Source organism: Candoia aspera, chromosome 6 (assembly GCF_035149785.1).
Source record: "Candoia aspera isolate rCanAsp1 chromosome 6, rCanAsp1.hap2, whole genome shotgun sequence".
Taxonomy (NCBI): domain Eukaryota; kingdom Metazoa; phylum Chordata; class Lepidosauria; order Squamata; family Boidae; genus Candoia; species Candoia aspera.
In genome coordinates, this window is record NC_086158.1 from 66128213 (window position 1) to 66147417 (window position 19205).

General features: G+C 37.5%; 1 protein-coding gene across 1 annotated transcript in view; it reads left to right on the forward strand.

Annotated features, from left to right (window-relative positions):
• Positions 1-19205, forward strand: part of PTPRE (protein tyrosine phosphatase receptor type E) — a 164191-nt gene that overhangs the window by 105310 nt on the left and 39676 nt on the right. The window contains exons 4-7 of the mRNA XM_063307347.1: positions 9393-9495; positions 9807-9880; positions 12166-12302; positions 17599-17689. Of these exons, the coding sequence (XP_063163417.1) occupies positions 9393-9495; positions 9807-9880; positions 12166-12302; positions 17599-17689 (405 nt within the window). The remainder of the gene's footprint in view (positions 1-9392; positions 9496-9806; positions 9881-12165; positions 12303-17598; positions 17690-19205) is intronic.

A 19205-nucleotide genomic window follows, 5' to 3' on the forward strand; every position in this document is an offset into this window, starting at 1 on the left:
TTAGGATGCTCACAGTTTCCCAGTTGAAACTATGGTTGAGTCTGTCCATGTTTTGTGAGATTAAGGAATTCTCATTGTGTCTTCTGACTGCTAGTTGGTGTTCGTGGATGCGCTCTGCTAGTCTTCTGCCTGTCTGTCCTACATAGTGGCTGTTACAGTCTTTGCATTGTATGTTGTAAATAACTCCTGTTTTTTCTTCATGGGCTATTGGATCTTTTGGGTTGCTTAATATGATTTGAAGAGTTTTAGTTGGTTTATGTGCTACGGTGATGTCATGTGGTTGTAACAATCTGTTGGTGGTTTCTGAGATGTTTCTGATGTATGGCAGGGTTATCCTTTTCATAGTTTCCATTGGTTGGGTTGTAGTGGGTTGGGTGGTGAGGCACTTTTTGATAAAGTTGAGCAGGTAGCCATTTTGTTGGAAGATGCTGTGCAGATGTTCTTTTTCTTTTTTCTGGTGTTCTGGGTTGCTGCAGTGTGTAAGTGCTCATCTGAATAATGTTCTTAAACAGCTTCTCTTGTGGGAGGCTGGACTGTTACTTTGGTAGTGGAGCACTTGGTTGGTGTGGGTAGCTTTCCTGTAGACTTGTGTTTCTAACTTACCATCATTTCCTCTACTGATGAGGATGTCCAGGAATGATAGTGAATTGTTGTTTTCTTCCTCCCTTGTGAATTTTATTCCATTAAAGATGTTATTGATGGTTTTGTGGGTTTCTTCCAGTTGTTTCTTTTGTATTATGACAAAAGTGTCATCTACATACCAGATCCATACTTTGGGTTGTATGTGTGGGAGTGCTATCCTTTCCAGATGCTGCATTACGATCTCTACTATAATTCCTGAAATCGGTGATCCCATGGTGATCCCATTGCTTTGATTGGTAATCTTATTATACATGTATTTTTATTTCTTTGGTCAAGAATTTCTGATTATATATTAGGTCTTTGGTCAAGAATTTCTGATTACATATTAGGATTGCATATTAGTCTCTAGCAGTGGACCCATCCTTCCATGCTTCTGTGGATGCCCAAACGTACACAAGCCCAACATACTTCTTTGTCCAATTGTATTGTTACCAGGGACCCCAATGTACAACGTAGCCAAAGAACTTACAAAAAAGCTTTGAATATTTCACAGAAGGGAATCAATATTCTATCAACTCCCCACTACAGTGCCTCCAGAAAAGACCTAAAAGTAGAAGAAGATGAAATTATGGTTTCATTCACAGCACTCTTTACATCCATAGATACAGAACTAGCAAAAGAATCCATGGCAGCAGTACTACACAACACACCCAACCTAGCTAAATACACTAAGATTGAAATACCAAGAATCATGGGCCTCATTGACCTCTGCCTCACTACCTACTTTCAGTTTGATGGACAAATATACCAACAATCAGAGCAACAGGCATGGGATCACCACTTTCAGGACACAGCAGAAACTGTTATGCAGCATCTAGAAACTATATCACTCCCACACATACAACCAAAAGTATGGACCTGGTATGTAGATGACACCTTCATCATAATAAAAAAAAGGAACAACTGGAGAAGGCATATGAAATAATCAACAACATCTTCAAAGGAATAAAATTCACAAGGGAAGAAGAAACAACATACTACCCTTTCTGTATATCCTCATCAGCAGAGGAAACGATGGCAAATTAGAAATACAAGTCTATTGAAAAGCAACCGACACTAACCAAATGCTCCATTACCAAAGTAACAATCCAACCTCCCACAAGAGGAGCTGTGTAAGAACATTATTCAAATGAGTACAAACATACTGCAGCAACTCAGAACACCATAAAAAGGAAACAAACCACCTATTTAACATCTTCCAACAAAGTGGATACCCACGGAACTTTATCAAAAAGTGCCTGACCACTCAACCCACTACAGCACAACCAACACAAGGTATGAAAAGGATAACACTGCCATACATCAGAAACATCTCAGAAACAACCAACAGACTATTACAATCGCATGGCATCAATGTAGCACACAAACCAACTAAAACGTCCATAGCACCAAACCCTCTAAAACATCCTAGGTAACCCAAAAGACGCAGCAGCCCAAGAAGAAAAACAGGAATTATTTACAACATACAGTGCAAAGACTGTTACAGCCACTATGTAGGACAGACTGGCAGAAGACTAGCAGAGCACATCCACGAACACCAGATGGAGTCAGTAGACACGATGAGAACTCCTTAATCTCACAACACATGGACAGACTCACCCACAATTTCAACTGGGAAATTGAGCAACCAAGATAAATCCAAAATTGCTAGGGAATTCCTGAAAGCTTGGCTTTCAGACAAATCAGCCATCAATAGATGCACAAAAATAAACCACATTTACACACCATTTGAAAGAGACAATTAAAAAAGCTAAGAAGGAAACAAAAAGACCAGAACACATCCTCTCCAGCAACCAACACCCAGGTAAGCAGGGATTAACACCAGACAAACCATCAGGCAGAAAAGAATACCCTAATCAAGGAACTGCCAAGGAGAAAACCACATCCCCATCAACACTGGCAGGGCAAGCTACTGTATATAAACAGGGAGCAAACCCCACACTCACTAGCACTGATGATGTTACGTAGTTGGGTAATAAAATGTCTGCAAGCAAACAACCAAGCTCAGAGAGCACCAAGGACTCCATAGGACTGAACATCCCCTTGTATGACTTCTCAGGTAGGTCAATGACAAGCTGAACAAAATGCTTCCTCTTCCTTCTACTGTTTCATCTCCCTATTAGATTCGTTACATTTGATTATTCTTAGGATCCTTGCATTCAGAGCATTATTCAATATATTAATTAAAATTTAATTAAAATTTTAAAAGGTGCTGCCAAATACCTGGGCAGGGGGGAGCCTTTCAAATTTTGTCCCTAATTTTTTAAAGTTAGTTCTTTAAAAAAAAACCTTAGTGTTCCAAATGGCAGGGATGAAAATCCATTCTCCAGCCTAGCAGAACAGTGGGTTGGCTAACCCTTACAATAATCCTGCATGATTCATGAGCTCAGTCTAGAAGAAGGGGGGGGGGGGGACTCAGGCTTTTTACTTGAGAAATAAGGTCACTATAGTGTGGTATTCTAAATGAGTTAAATCCAGGGAGAGAAAGAACCTTCCCCCACTGTCATAACAAGTCATACTATTGATAGGTAGATTTTTCAGTGTTAATAAATAATGTATTTTTAAATTATGAAATATTCTGCCATAAAATATGGTAAGGTTTGGGCAATTTCATGGAATCTCAGTCTTTCAGTGACTTTTGGGTTTGTGGCTAGAATGGAATCTTGCATACACAAGAGTATACCAGATTCCCTCACCTTCATGCCCTGTTTATGATAATCCACAACCTTAAAGCTGTCATTTGCTACTGTTGGAGAAAGAATGCTGATTCACCAGATGTTCATCTCTACCAGCTTTGGCAAGTTAAGCCAATGCACAATCAGAACATTCATTGAAGATTCCTGAATTTACTAGAACCCTAAGAAATTGATGTTTTCAGTTCCTAACTTCCAAAACTTCAAAACCAAATCCATACTTTCTCCCTGAGTAGATCATATTCCACTGATTTATGGAAGCATTAGCTATTTATTATGGAAGATAGCTTTCTTCCAGAGAAACTACAAGGTAATCATTTATCCATAAGCACTATAGGATTGTCTCTGCCAAATATACCATTTAGTGGAGGAATAGGTCCACTTTCCCCAAGAAGGTGACTTCTAGATGTGTTGAAAGAGGCAGTTTGGTGTAGTGGTTAAGGTATCAGGCAAGAAACCAGAAGACCATGAGTTCTAGTCCTGCCTTATACAAAAAGCAAGCTGGGTGACCTTGAGCCAGTTACTCTCTCTCAGCCCTAGGAAGCAGGCAATGGCAAGCCACTTCTGAAAAACCTTGCCAAGAAAACTGCAGGGACTAGTTTAGGCAGTTACCATGAGTCAACACTGACTCCAAGGCACCAAAAAAAAAAAAAAAAAGTTGGGACTGCAGTTCCCAAAATTGCAGGAGTACATCCTGCTTTTTAATAACTTGGTGCTGATAGCTCTGCTGTATCTGGTAAAGAGAACTAAAATTTTGTCTGAACTGGACTTTCTTAGAAAAAGGGAACGATAATTTGGCCTACTGAACATCCCCTTGTATGACTTCTCAGGTAGGTCAATGACAAGCTGGACAAAATGCTTCCTCTTCCTTCTACTGCTGTTTCATCTCCCTATTAGATTCGTTACATTTGATTATTCTTAGGATCCTTGCATTCAGAGCATTATTCAATATATTAATTAAAATCTTTGTGCTTGGTCATGATGTTAATTACTCTAGGGACTTGGATTAAAGCTATACAATGCCCAGGGGAAGTTTCTATGTCCTCTGTACTACAGTAGCAGATGTAAACAGTATAGCAGATGTTCCTGTAGTGTTTAATAAGCACATATATTAAGTTATATTTATGACTCAATCAGTTTTATGTTTTGGTTTTTTTAAATACCTTGCTTTGTCTTATTTGCATAATATTAAGGAATGTAAGTTAAGTTTATATATTGCAACCTATGAACGTGTATATAATATATGTAATTTCAGTTCTGAAAAACAACTACTGAAGGTGGGAAAATATACATTCTCAAATTTAGGGAAAGAAGAACTTCTCTTTACTTTCCTAAAATACCATTAAAAGGAAGGATGAACTTTGTGGCATCTTACTGGCTGCTGTTGAAACAGAAGCTGACTAATCTTAGCCGAGTTTACTAAACTAGTTCTTGATGACTATCACTTAATTTCCACATTACTGAATGCTAAAGAAGACATTCAATAACTAAATGCATAGCTGAAAAACATCCATGTGCATATGTTCCTGCTAATTACAGGCATATTGGCAAGAAATCCTGATCAGAAATATTGCATGTGGGAAGAAGAAGCCATATCTTTATTCCTAGAACAAGTAGATTCTAAATTGATGACATGCATGGGGAAAGGGGAGAATGTAGACTAATCACTCTGAGGAACAGTTGCATAACTCCCATTCTTACTCATGATAGTTTTTAAATTAGAATCACCTCCTGCTATGCCCCAATGAAATTATGTGGAACAGTCTATTGCAGTTACATTAGACATAGTTTTATAGGGGCATCTTTCTAAAGCAAGTGAGGAAAATGGGAACACTACACTTCTTCAAGGTATTTGGGTCCATTTTTATCTGCAGCCTAAGGCTGACCCTGACTATAAATTTTATCATCTGTGGCTTGACATATTAGATCAAATTGTGGAATATATTATCTTTGTGTAATATTACATTTTCCTGGATTTTTGAAGCATGAGGGAAATGATTTAGCACATCCATCTTAAATTGAAAATTTAAAAATTATTTACATGCTGTAACTGTAGTATTTTAGCAATACAGAGACCAAGAAGACCCCCTACAAATATAACCTGATATTTTGGCATTCCCTCTTGTTGCAATATGAATAACTAGAATATGGAGTGATTTATCTTCCCCAGTCTATTGAAATAAACACCTGGCTGAGTTCAGTGAGAGTTAGCTTTATATCTTAGTGGTAGGAAACTTAGTAGACTCAAGGGCATAAATTGAATTAAACAAGAAGTGTTGGGCACCACTCTAAGCACCACTCAGCCTCCTTGTCCCAGCCCTGGGATGGTTTCCTTACCAGTAGATATTGGTTACCTATAGGCTCCAATTGGTTCACTACACCCTTCCTATCTGGCCACAGGGCTCTTTATTTCTTTGGCTGCCAGAGAGAACAGAGCTTCACCTAGCAGCCAGGATTTCCTTTTCTTTTAGCTCTGGTTAGGAGTACCAACATTACAGGTGGTTTTCCATGAGATTGTTATTTCCATTATTAACCTGTTGCCTCCTACCATGCAATGCCTGCCCTTACCTCTATGCTTGCTATGCTTCAGGTAAGGACAGGGATTATGGTGGGAGATGTTAAGAGATCAATGCTATTGTGTTTGTAGTTTATCTTTTAATAGATCCTCCCTGGGAATGAATCTGGCTATATTGCTTTGTCTATTTATCTTGTTGGGTAGGTAGTTCAGTCTCCTGAATGCTACCATAGATTAACACATCTCTCCTCCTATAATGTTTTGAATAGCAAGTTTCTTATACGTATTGTGTAGGGACAGAGGAAAAAATGCCAGAGGTCCCTTATATTTTGCTTTTCATTTTCTTTTTTGATTCATACTGTTTCTTTCTCATTCTAGCATCTGCTGTCCCAGTCATCATATTTTCTGTTTTTTTTCTTTTCACATCCATTTCCTTCCTCCCTTCAGTTCAGTACCTTCCTCTTCAACTTTTCTTTCTTTTTCACTCTCTGTACATATAAGGCAACACATATAACTTCATGCAATAAAGAAGAGAAATATGATTAAGATTTCCTCCAAATAATTTTATAAGTAGAACAGTGTCACTCTATATAAGTCTTTTAAAAAATTAAAAAGATGCATTTAAAAAAAACACTTTAAAAATGGGAAAAAGTGCTGATAATTTTTTCGGTCACATACAAAGCTTTTAAATGACAGTACATTTTATGCACTTCCTGCTTTAAAGGTAAAACAGTATTAGGAAATGGTGTTCTCAAAATTACAATTTTAAGTCTTCATCCTTCACGAAGATACCAATGACAAGAATAGTAACAAAGCAACTCAGTGTTAGATTGTTTGTAACTTCTAAACAAAAGCTATACTAGGAGTATGCAGCTGAATTGGGAACCATCAGATTTAAGAATTACTTGACTTGACTTTGATCAAATTGTAAGAGATGAATTGAAATAAAATGCAAACTGTATGGCCGAGTGGAACAGAGGTAGAAAATCCACTGACCTGGAGATATTTAGTTCAGATTTGGCCAAAGTAAAAACTTCCTGACATCACCCCATCATTTTCACTTTGGGCCATTTAAACTTAAAGACTGTTAAACTTAAAGCATGCTGCCTGGGGAATTCTGGGAGTTGAAGTCCAGACATCTTAAAGTTGCTACGGTTGAAAAACACTTGTATAGAGAGTAAAGGAGATGACCTTGACAGAATATGCAAGAACCATTACCTAGACAAAGAGGGCTGAAACATTCTTTAAGTCCTGTGAACCAAGATAATATGTGAAAGTGGTTCTGGCAAACAACTCCATGATTCACTGGGGTATAAGAAGGATGGAGGTAAAGTACAGACTTGACAGATCGTTACTATAGCTTATCTCAATAAAGTATAGTTCTTGTCTTCCTGTAGACTTGATTTTCTCCCCCATTGGAGGAAGCAAACAAATACCAAGGACAAGATATGTATGATCTCCAAGAATTATTTATTGAGGCTTTAATTTTAAAACATTTGGGGGAAAACTGACATGCTATTTTAAATGTGAATGGTTGCAAGGTAGTAAACTTAAAAAAAAAATGCTGGAGAACAATACCATAGATAAAAATTCAGAGTATTATGAAATATGGATGGTGTAAAATCTGATTTAATTAAAATTGAAACTATTGTTTGTCTAATCAACAGAATAAGACAAATAACAAAGCTTTTAGAGATGAATACTTCTTTGTCTAAATTTAAAACAAATATGATCACATTATCTCACCTTTGCAGTTGTTTCAGGATATTGAGTGTCAGTGGTTAGATATACACAAGAAGGTAGCTGCAATCAAGTAAAAATACTGGTATAATACTCCAGAATGTTTAGGATATTTCCAAAATGATAATTAGAAAGGAAAAGATAGCAGTCATTTGTAGATATTGAACACTGCCATTCTTTGTTTGCAGGTTGTCAAAATAGTGGCTAGTTAGAGAAACAGTATAACCTTTATATGTCAACTTCTTATGTTTCTTTGAACCTTTGTAGGAAGGCAGTGCTTAAAACAAAAATGTTTTTCCAGCTGCATACTGCAACTGGAATGTGAATGCAATGGGAATGCAAAGTCTGCATATAATTGTAAGATACAGTAGTAGATCTTTTTAAAATTTATGTTTAACAGATTTTCAGGGATGCAGCATTGTGTCTGAGAGGTTGAATTATAAATCTCACAAAGTCCCTGTTTCCTCTATAAACATTGTGATGTGGTTTTTTTTAAATTCAATTCAAAAAATAGTCAAAGATATTTTATCTCTTCATGCTCATTGAGCAAAATGTTCTTCTCTTAATCATTATTAAAATCCTTATCAAATAATGCCAACTCATTTTCACCCATTTCTTAGATTTCTTTCTGCATATAATTTGCAATGGCTTACATTATTTGACATAATGAGGCAAATTACTTAGTAAAGAAATTCACCTCAGTAGACATTGTTCAAGAAAGGTTCACCCCCCTCCCCCCAAACTGTGAACTTAGTGATTACTGAGGGGATTACAGCCAAAATAAGATCTCCAAGGGATATTTCAGCATGCTTAGGAGAAACTTGAAAATGCACCAAAACCTTTTTTTCAACTGCAAATTTAAGTTGGACCCCTCTATTAAGTATTATTTGACGAGCTAAGGATACATAGATCTAGAAGCAATTCACTTTCTTCTATTCTTAAATATTTTGGTTAAGTTAAAAATCCTGAAATGCTTTGACATGAGGAACATCTGTCTTCTGAGTATTACTGTTTTGTAAAAACACATGTGTCATTATTGTGACAAATATGTATTATTAGTGTATACTATACTGTTTTTATATTCTTTTTGCCATAGCTCATCTTTGCTTTCTTCTTCTTAATATCACATGGGATCCCTCACAATATTGAACTGTTTGCATGTTTTGCTACTGTTTAGGTTTGTGTCATATCTACTTTTCTTATCCTTTGTAGAAAAGAAGATAAATATACCATTTTCTAGTATTAAGCTAGAAAGATAAATATTAATTTCTCTTTAATTTTTAAAAATAATTTGAGGCTCAAGGTTAACTGTTTATTAATAAGCTTGACAAAACTGACATTATGGGAACTTGACTGAATATATGGTTCTTTATTTCATTCATTCAAAAACAAGACATAGGAAATTATTGTTCCGTTCTCTTCTACAATCTGATTTTTCAAATTTCCTCTGCTACAGTTTTGGTGTTTGGCCTGCAAGAGATAAAAATGGATATTATATTAGGTTGTTCAGATTTTACATGTTTTCCAATATTTTTCCAATAAAAGCAGAGGTAGAGAGTGATATCTGTGACTGCATATACAGTACACAAAGTTCTAATGTAAAAAAGGCTCCAAAGTATTTCAGTGCTTTAACATGTTCCTTTCATACTAAGTTTCCTTTATACCTGGTAATGACAGAAGAATATTGCTTACTTACAAAATGCTATGTGCTGTATAATTTCTATACTTCTGCTCCACTAGTTCTCTGTTGCTTATCAGTTGGTGATTTAGCACCAGCTCATGTTTCTGTTTTTAATTCTTAGGTCCTCCAAGAGAAAATGGTCAGCCACCACATTTGCTGACTTCAGTGCTGATCCTGATTTTAGTGTTCATAATTTTAATTATTTTAGCTGGCTATTTCTTCAGGTATGTATGAGTCAGACTCTTGACATGGAACTAGTTGTTTCTTGTTACCATGTGATCTCATAAGGAAATGAAAGTTTGTATAGCCGCAGCTGTGCTGCCTGTAGTTTCCCACATTAGTCAGTGTAGTGGAGGATGTTACATACCGTTTTTGTGCACCAACTATAACGTTTACAACTGAAAAAATGATTAAAAGAAGCTTCTCCAGAAGTACATGGTTTGTGAGCCATAATATAGAATATTTTTTATTGTAACCTATCTAGTCTCACGAGACCTATACTGTGGTCTTCTAAATGCTTCTTATATTTATTAAGGTTCCGAAGACACAGAAAAGCTGTTGTAAGTTCCACTGATAAAAAAATGCCGAATGGAATCTTAGAAGAGCAAGGTAATTATTTCTTTATTTAATTTTATATAAAGTTTTACTTCTTTTTATAATATAATGCTGAAAGGGAAAGCAAATAGATATTACAGTATTAGTTATTCAGTTGATAGTGTATTTGATACTTTAGAGCAGCTTTGTTTAAATTTATAGTACAATTTGATTCAGCAAAAGAAGGTAGGATGAATAGATTTTTTTTTTAAAAGCTTTGCATTTTATTAAGTTATACTTTCAGGAACTCTATTTAAATACGTGTTAGATGTAGAACTAATTTTACATGTAAATTTTCCTGGAGTCAGTTTTGAACGGTGTGCATAATTATTTTAAAAAAGGAAATAAATGTACCAAAATTGTGTCAGCATATGACAAACAGAAATGAGAAAACATATGAATTAACATGTGAAGGAGGAAGGTCAAAGGAAACTTGGGTTAGTTTCTGTATAAATGCAGAACACCCTTGAACAGATGCAAAAAACCCTAAATATCTTCATTATGTAACAATGTAGTTCAGTAATATATAAATATCTTGTGTTGTTAAGAATCATGAGGCCAGTGTGTGGTTACTAATACTTAGGCATTATACCAAACATTCCACATTTTCAAAATGCTTCAGGAATATTGGGCCGGACAACTATTAACCTGCAGCTTGTACATAGCCTGTTGAGTCGGTCTTTTCTGCATACTGTCATCCCATTCACTGGGCCCATCAATAATGGTTTTAAGATTGATTGCTATATATGGTAAATTTGGAGGACTGCTGAGAAGAGTAAGGCAAATTGTTCCTTCATAGTTCATTATGAACTTTCTGCCATTGGAACATTCTCTGCCACTCCTCTGCAGAACTTTGGCTGTATACATAGCCTGTGTGCAGTCATCAACAAATTTCTTCTAAGGTAGTACAACCGTGAGCCAAAAACAAAAACCTAGAGGTTTAGAGTTCCTTCGAGAGGAGCTCAGCTCATCAAACATTATTACAGGTGAAAATATAATTTGCCTTTGTCCTGTAGCCACCATACTTGCTGAAAACCTACCTTGACAATCTGTGAAAGCCTTTCTTGCAGATTGTGATGGAAAGGCAATCCATCAAAATCAGCTTTCTCCCCCCCTCAGAACTCTTTATTCCAGAGTTCTTGCAAACAACTAATGTCCACCTTAATAATAGTCTTTTCTGGAGACTTGGATAATAAAAAATACCTTCTAATACTGATATTTGAATTCATGGATAATTAATTCACAGCAAACTGGATGTCAAGAAGTAAAGGTTTGCTTTAGTTTTGATGGTCAGGTTTCCTTGTGAATTAAAATACAACTTCATTCAGAACTAAATCTTATTTATGGGTAGTCCTTGCTTAACAATGGTAATTTGAACTGGAATTTCTGTTGCTAAGTGGCATGGTCATAAAGTGCAACATCACATGACTGCACTGCTTAGTGAGGGCAGTTCTGTCAGTCCTCAGTTGCTGTCATTAAGTGAGTCACCACAGGTCATTAAGCGAGGACCTCACATGACCATGACTTTCAACTTCCTGCCAGCTTTCCCATTGACTTTGTTTGTGGGAAGCCAGCAGGGAAGTTTGTAAATCATGACTGTGTGACCATGGGACGCTGCAGTGGTTGGAAATGCGGGCCAGTTGCTGAGTGTCCAGATTGTGGTCACATGATCGCAAGGGCACTGCAGTGGCCAGAACTTTGAGGACTGGTCGTAAGTACCACTTGTTCAATGTTGTTGTAAGTTCAAACGGTCACTAAATGAGTAGTTAACCAAGGACTACCTTTATTCGTATGTCTAATAATTACAATTCTCAGTATGTCTATCAGTCCAAATCAATCCACTTCAGGATAAAGACTTCTTCATTGAAGATGATGGATTGTCATCTCCTATGCTAGTTCAGTGTGGGTTGGTATATAGATGTTTTTCAACTTCCCAACTAGGGCTGAGAAAAGGTGGTAGGCCCAAGACATCTATCTGGCATCTATGCCTGAGGGAAGACTATAATCTGGGTCTCTCCATTTCTAGTTCAGCACCTTAAGCTATAAATCACACTGGCACTCCCTCTCTTTAAAAAAAAAAAGGAACCCCCCCCCACACACACTATCCTTATATAATGCGGCTGTAATTACAAAACTAACTATAAATACTGTAAACTAGTAAATGTTTTGCAGTTTCCCCTTTAAGTTGGCTGTACAAATAGAGTCTTAATTTTAAGTCTTTTTTTTAAACATGTAGTAGTATTAAAATATACGTTGCTTTTTGGCAGTACATGTAGTATGTTTGCATCTCCTTTTTACAGAACAGCAAAGGGTGATGCTTCTCAGACAGTCTCCCTCTGGCCCAAAGAAGTATTTTCCTATTCCGGTAGAACTTTTGGAAGAGGAAATCCGGATAAGAGCAGCTGATGATGGGAAGTTATTCCGGGAAGAGTTTAATGTAAGTTATCTTATTTTGTTATTTCATTTTGGTTTTCTTAAATGAAAGATTGCAAATAAAGTGAACAAGTTACGTTTTTTTAAAGTGAACAGGGGAAGTTGCTTTTTTTTATTACTCAATTGCATCCTTTGGCATTGTTTAGATATTGTATGCTCCTATATCAATTCTACTGTATCTGTTTTTAATAAACAGAGTTTAAAAGGACCTCTACCATTTTTGGAAATGAGCTTTCCAATCCTATATCTTGTTGCTATTCAGCTGAGTGGCAAATTCCTATACCATGTTAGGCAGCTGAGAGGTTTCCAGATGTTTTACGTTATTATTATTATTATTAAGAATAAGAATAATGTATATGATGCCCAACCAGCAACTCTTATAACTTATAGGATCCTTAACTCTTAGCCTTGGGAATTAGGGTTTATGTGAACTGTATTCCAAAACATCTGAAAGGCACTTTCACTACTGCAGTGCTGCACTTTATGACACAGAGAGCCACTGTGCCACCTCATAAACTATTAAGTCGTGTGGCTATTTTGTTCTCTGGAAATTCTAAAGACGGTAATGTTTGTATAGTCCAGAAGTGTGGGCTGAGAACCAAGTGACAAAGAAATGATTCAGACATCACACTGAAATAATAATGTAATATGATTGCTTCTTGCTTAATATGTTGTTTGAACTCAAACACTGTGGTTTGTATACCATGGTTTAAATTTTAAACCTAGCCATTGTGGTTTATTTCAATAGAACACGGATATTAGTTCAATATTTGAAGCTAGTCATTCTGTCTTGCATGTTGCTATTTTCGTAACTACCGATTCTGCTTCTTTCCAGATGTATAAGCTCTGCCTTTTAAAAGCCATTCAGTTTTTAATGCAGTGGCAGAATATTTGTTGCCTACCTCTCATCAGCCTTAGCCAGCAAGGCCAATAGTAAGCAATGGTAGGAGTTGTAACCCAAAACATCTGGAAGGCAGTAAGCTCTCTACTTTTGCCCTAGTGACTTTTTACAAGGAAAAAACATTGGACTAATAAGTACTTTTTAAAGACACCTAATGGAGAAAAGAGATAATTGTAACAGAGCTATCCCATATCAATCTCCCTCTCATGGTGTCATGTTCACTGATTCAATGTAGTTTATACATCGTAACGTTTCACATGCCATGGCGCTGACGTGCGTTTCTGTTTGGGAGGGAGCTGCTGTGAGACCTTGTACCAAGCTCTGTATGTGAAATCAGTACAATGGAATGTGTTTGGGTTATGTTATCTGTTCAAGGCCTTTTCCCGCAGACCACCAGAGACGGTTAGGAGCACCTGGGATTGTGAACTTGAGAAGATTTTACGGGGGGAGGGATTTCATTTGCACCAAGGGTTTTTAGTTTGAATTTGGCGTGCTTTCATCATTCTCAGCTTTCTTTGTGATCCTGCTTACTGTTCTTTAATAAATCAGATATCCTTGAATCTTGCCTGTGAGTCTGATACTGTTTTAGAATAGGCAATCATTACACATGGTGGCTGGAAATACTGGAAGTTGAAGCCCAAAAAATCTGAAGGACACCAAGTTAAGAAAGCTTACTAAATATAGTATCTCATTTCAGCTAGAGCTGAGAATTTATTTTTTTGCTTCCTGTTGCATTGTGGTTGCATATATGAGGAGGGTTTGGGGGTCTGGCAGATAGCTGATAATTTCTGTCTGGTTTCTGAAGGCCAGTTACATTAAACTGAACTTACCTTCAATTCAGCACTTCTCCGATGTAGCTATGGTGATCAGATGTTTCCATTAGTTTTAATTTTAAGTTTATCAGAGTGAAACAAAGGTTGCCAATTAAACTGTCAGGCATAGAATCACCCTTTAGAGTGTAGCTTTGTAATTGGCAGGACTGTGTTTCAGCAATTTGTATTATGATTACATGTTTAAAATTTGCCTTTTCAACTCTGAATTAATGTGAGTATATTGAGTTTTGGGGTTAAATATGATAGGGAAAAAAACAACAATACAAATCTGCAACAAAAATGACCGTGCTTAAAATGTTGGGTGTGAGAGCTGATTTTATGCTTCTTCTGCATTTGTTTCTCAAGCAGCTTTCTGGAGAAATTCTGAAATAAAAACAAGTCTAAAAAACCTCCCTTGCCTCACATAGCAAAGGGAAGTTCATTTTTCCAGTTTTACACAATTCGTCTGGTTATGCAAAAAGATGTATTCAAAGAGCAGAGTAAATTTTTAAAAAGTTCTCATAAAAGCTCACTTGTTACTTTTACTTTTGTCAAATATTTGGAAGTGAAATTAAGGAAAACCAGCTTATCAAAATAAGATACAGAATGTTTAGTTTGTAGTTATTCATGGTCAATTTTCAGCTACTTATTTTATGTTCGTGTTGTGTATGCGAGTGTATGGGGGGTGATTTTTTGTTTTTTGTTTAAAGACAAAAAGCTTGCAGAGCCAAAGCAAGCATATATATTGAAGCAACAAATGTAATACATTTATGTTGTGGCAACAGAATATAACCTACACAAGAAACTTCCTTATTAGCTGGTAAACACAGCCTAGTTCACACTGGTTTTCAAAGAAAATTCTTCACAAGATTTAAACCCAGTGATGATTAAGACCATGATGTATATGTGTAAGATACAACTTTTGTTCCCCTTATCATTTTATTAGGGTTTTCGAATACCCATATACACCCCCTTTTGCTATTTGCAGTAAGAGCAATAGGCTGATCTTTCTTCATATTGAAAATAGCAGCTGATCAATAGAAGGAGTTTCCGACTGGGTTAACAGTAATGCCAAAGGGTTAAAGTAGGTTAATATAAGTCCTGATCCACATAACTTAAGTTCTTTCTAAAACAATTGTAGAAATAAAACATTTATGACAAATTTTGCCCTGTGTAACTTGGACCTATGTAATTCAAAAGGTATTATTTCGTCTGCGAGAATAAACATAATAATAGAGTATGTAGTTATAGAGTGCATTTTGTTCCGTTAAACAACTAGGAAGTGTTTATGGAGCCTGATCCTCACCTGTAGTTTATCCTCTACCCTAGCTGAGTGAAACAGCTGTAATTTATAATTAGATGTCTCGGCTTTAAAGCTAACTCTCTGTTACCACAGCTTCAAGGTGTGCAAAATGTGTAACACTTTGTTACCCATTATCCTAGAGGTAAGGTCAGCTGACTTATTGTGGGTGTCATCTGAGTTGCACTTGGGAAGGGATGGGCATGCTAATTCCTCTGTGGCTACTATCCAGCTTCAGATGCAGCTATTTCCTCTCCCAGCATTTGCTGCCTTCATTAGCACTTTCTTTTTGAATCCCTTTCATAACCATCCACACCTCCTCCTGTTTTTTTATACCAGTTTCTCTCCAGGCTTCCACAGAAAGACAGCAGAACTCCATTATTATCTGGTGAAGAAAAGGAATCTGTGCAGTTCTATCTCTCTTGCTAGTCATACTGAGTGGCATGTATGTTTGCTCAGATCTGGATATAGGGATTGACTAGGAGTGTGCTGGATGCAAATTAAATTTGAAATTATACACAGTAATTTTCCAGCAGAGTTGCTTTTGTTGTTTGTTTATTTGTTTCAGTCTTCCAGCTATCTGTAGTCAGTTACTTCTCCCACTTTATGAGACCTAACCAGATGCATAATCTTGGGAGTGTCTGACTTCCTTCTCTCTGGGGATCTTTCTGCTTCGGTATCTTCCTATATGATTTTGAGTTAATTTAATTAATTTTGAATTCATATTAATTTTTGAATATGAACTGAGTTAATTCTCAAAGGGGATCTGTGGCGAGGAGCAGACAAATCATCCTTTAAAGAAGGCCAGACAGATGTAGAAATCAGACCTTCCTCATTCTGGCTGCAGTGTTAAGATTGCTTGATGTTTTCACTGTTGCCTGGTGACATGCTGAAGAGGGATGGCAATAAAACCAGAAAATAAAGCCAAGTCCCTTATCTATGAAGTCTGGATTGGATTCACTCAGGACAACACCATTCAGCAGTGATTTGGAACTACCTTCCTAAAGGCAGGAAAAAGATTGCAGGGGAGACAGTCTGTAAGAATCATGGGTAGCTCTTTAACTCAGTAGTGGAAAAAAGCCCTTTGTGGATATTATGTAAATTAGTAACTGTATCATACCACCTTATACTGCATAGATCGGGTTCCTCAAGTGTTCTGTCCAGTTCTGGGTATCACATGTTTAATATTTCAAAAAACAGGAACAGATACAGAGAAGGCCAGTGAGGATTACAAGGGAACAAGAAGCTAAGTCCTTTGAAAAATGGTCTGAAAATGGAGCCCACTACCCACAAATGATGGGTTCCCTTCACTAGATGTGCTGAAGATGGGGCTAGGCAGCCATCTGTAAGTTAATATTCAGCACTGTTTGCAATATCCATTTATATTCATTGGGGGAGAGAGGTTATAAAATTAAAAATGGGCATTGCATAATTGAAGCCCTGCCTCTTGCACCTGCATCGACATCACACGCATATGCAAAGACACAAGGCTTCAATTGTGTGGTTGTGACTGCAATCTTGACTTTTTTGACCCGTCTGCAGATGCCGATAAAGTGCAAAATCAAAGCTTTGCCCAGCCTTGCTAATTTCCACTTTATCATGGAGTCACATAGACACGATTGGCTCATTCTCTTGTGCATTTGTAATTTCTTATTTTTAGTGCATGCTTTTAAGAAATTGAATTCTATATTTATTGCTGTTAACTCTGTTTGCTTTCAGCAGTGTTTATCCTTTAGCTTCCAATGGCAAATTCCTTCACTATATATATTTTTTTTTAAAAGCCAAAGTTGCTTTCAGTACTCAGAGTTTTTCAACCTATCCCATTTTGGCCAAACGTGAATCAGTCATCACCAAATTTAGTATGCCAGTAGTACTGTGTATATCCCAAGGTTAATAGATGTATATTTACTGAAATGAAGACTTACTTAAACTTAAGCAACAGAGTTTTGAGAATTTTAAGCAGAAATAGACAGCTCTTATTCATGGTTAGATTTATGATATCCTATAATACATAAGTCATTTTCAGATAAGAGGTTTATATTCACACAAGAACAATTTGCAAAAAATAAAAGCCTATCTAGCTGAAGAATAGAGTTTATTCCTTGCCTGGTGCATTCAATAAATTTTGAGATGAATTTCAGGATGAATATTTACATTTAATGACATTTAATATTCTGATATAGATAATATAAAATTTCATAAAGTATAAAAATATATTTTAACCATCAGCTCTGTTTATTTGTTATTGGGTGCTGTTTTTAAGTCAGACAATTTATATTTTCTGTAGTCATTACCACCGGGATATATGCAAGGAACACTTGAGATGGCAAATAAAGAGGAAAACAGAGAAAAAAACAGATACCCCAACATACTACCTTGTAAGTATTGCTGATATATAATTCAAAATTCTAAATAGTCCAATATTTTCCAGGCAGCTGGTCATATTAAAAACAGCTAACAAAAATAAGCAGATGTCTTATCATATCAGGGCTAATAAATTTAAGGTGGCATAAACATCTATTTGTTTGTTTAATAATGTTTATAAGTGGCCTCAATCCTTTCAGTCAAAATTCAGGTCTGGGTACGGGACAGAGACAGCATTGGTCGTACTTCTAGATGATCTCTGGCAAAGGTGGGATGGCCGCTGTGCATCCACCCTTGCTCTGCTTCACCTCTCCTCGGCCTTCAATACCATCGACCACAGTATCCTTCTGGACCGGCTCTGGGTATTGGGGGTAGGCAGCACTGTATTCGTGCTGGTTCTCCTCCTTTCTCTGGATCAATACCAGTCAGTGGTGACCGGGGGAGAGAGATTCCTGCCCTCAGCCCCTACTGTGTGGGGTGTTGCAGGGTTCTGTGCTCTTTCTGCTCCTATTCAACATCTACATGAAGCCGCTGGGTGAGCTCATCCATCGCCATGGGGTGAGGTATCATCAGTATGCTGATGATACCTGATTATACATCTCTGCCCCTGGCGAATTAAGCAGTGCTGTTGATGTCTTATCCAGCGCCTGGAGGCTGTGGGGATTTGGATGGGAAACAACAGGCTTCAACTGAACCCTGGCAAATCTGAATGGCTCTGGGTTTTTGGGTCTGCTGGTTCTGGGACTATGCCATCTTTGGTGCTGGATGGGGTTGCACTGCACCAGACAGGCCCAGTGCACAACTTGGGGCTCCTCCTAGAATCACTATTCTTGCTCAAAGAGCAGATGGCAGTCGTGACTAGGAGGGCTTTGCACTTCGTGTTGTGCCAGTTGTGCCCATTCGTGGATCAGGGGGCTCTGTTCACGGTAACTCGTGCCCTAGCCACCTTCTGGGTGGACTACTGTAATGTGCTGTACATGGGGCTGCCCTTGAAGAATATACAGAGCTTCAGCTGGTGCAGAATGTGGTGGTGTGGGCAGTTATGTGTGCCCCTAGAATGGCACATGTTACACTTCTGCTCTATGAGCAGCACTGGCTGCTAGTCTGTTTCATGGTCCAATTCAAGGTGCTGTTTCTGACCTTTAAAGCCCTTCATGGCATGGGACCAGGTTATTTCAGGGACCACCTCTTCCCAATTACATCCGCCTGCCCCATTAGGTCCAGCAGAGGACGTATGTTGCCGGTCCCATCTGTCAAAGAGTTACATCTGGTGGGACCCAGGAGAGGGGCCTTCTGCTGTGGCACCCACTCTGTGGAACATCATCCCCCCCAAGGTGAGACTGGCTCCATCTCTGCTGACCTTCCAGAAGTTTCTTAAAACCTGTTTGTGTCAACAGGCCTGGGGGTTGCATGGGAATGGTGATCTGATGAGGTGGCTCCATCGTTTGTGATATTTCAAATCTGATGCTCTCTTCTAGCCTTTTATTAATAACTTTCACATTTCATGGGATGGGCAGCCATCTAAATATG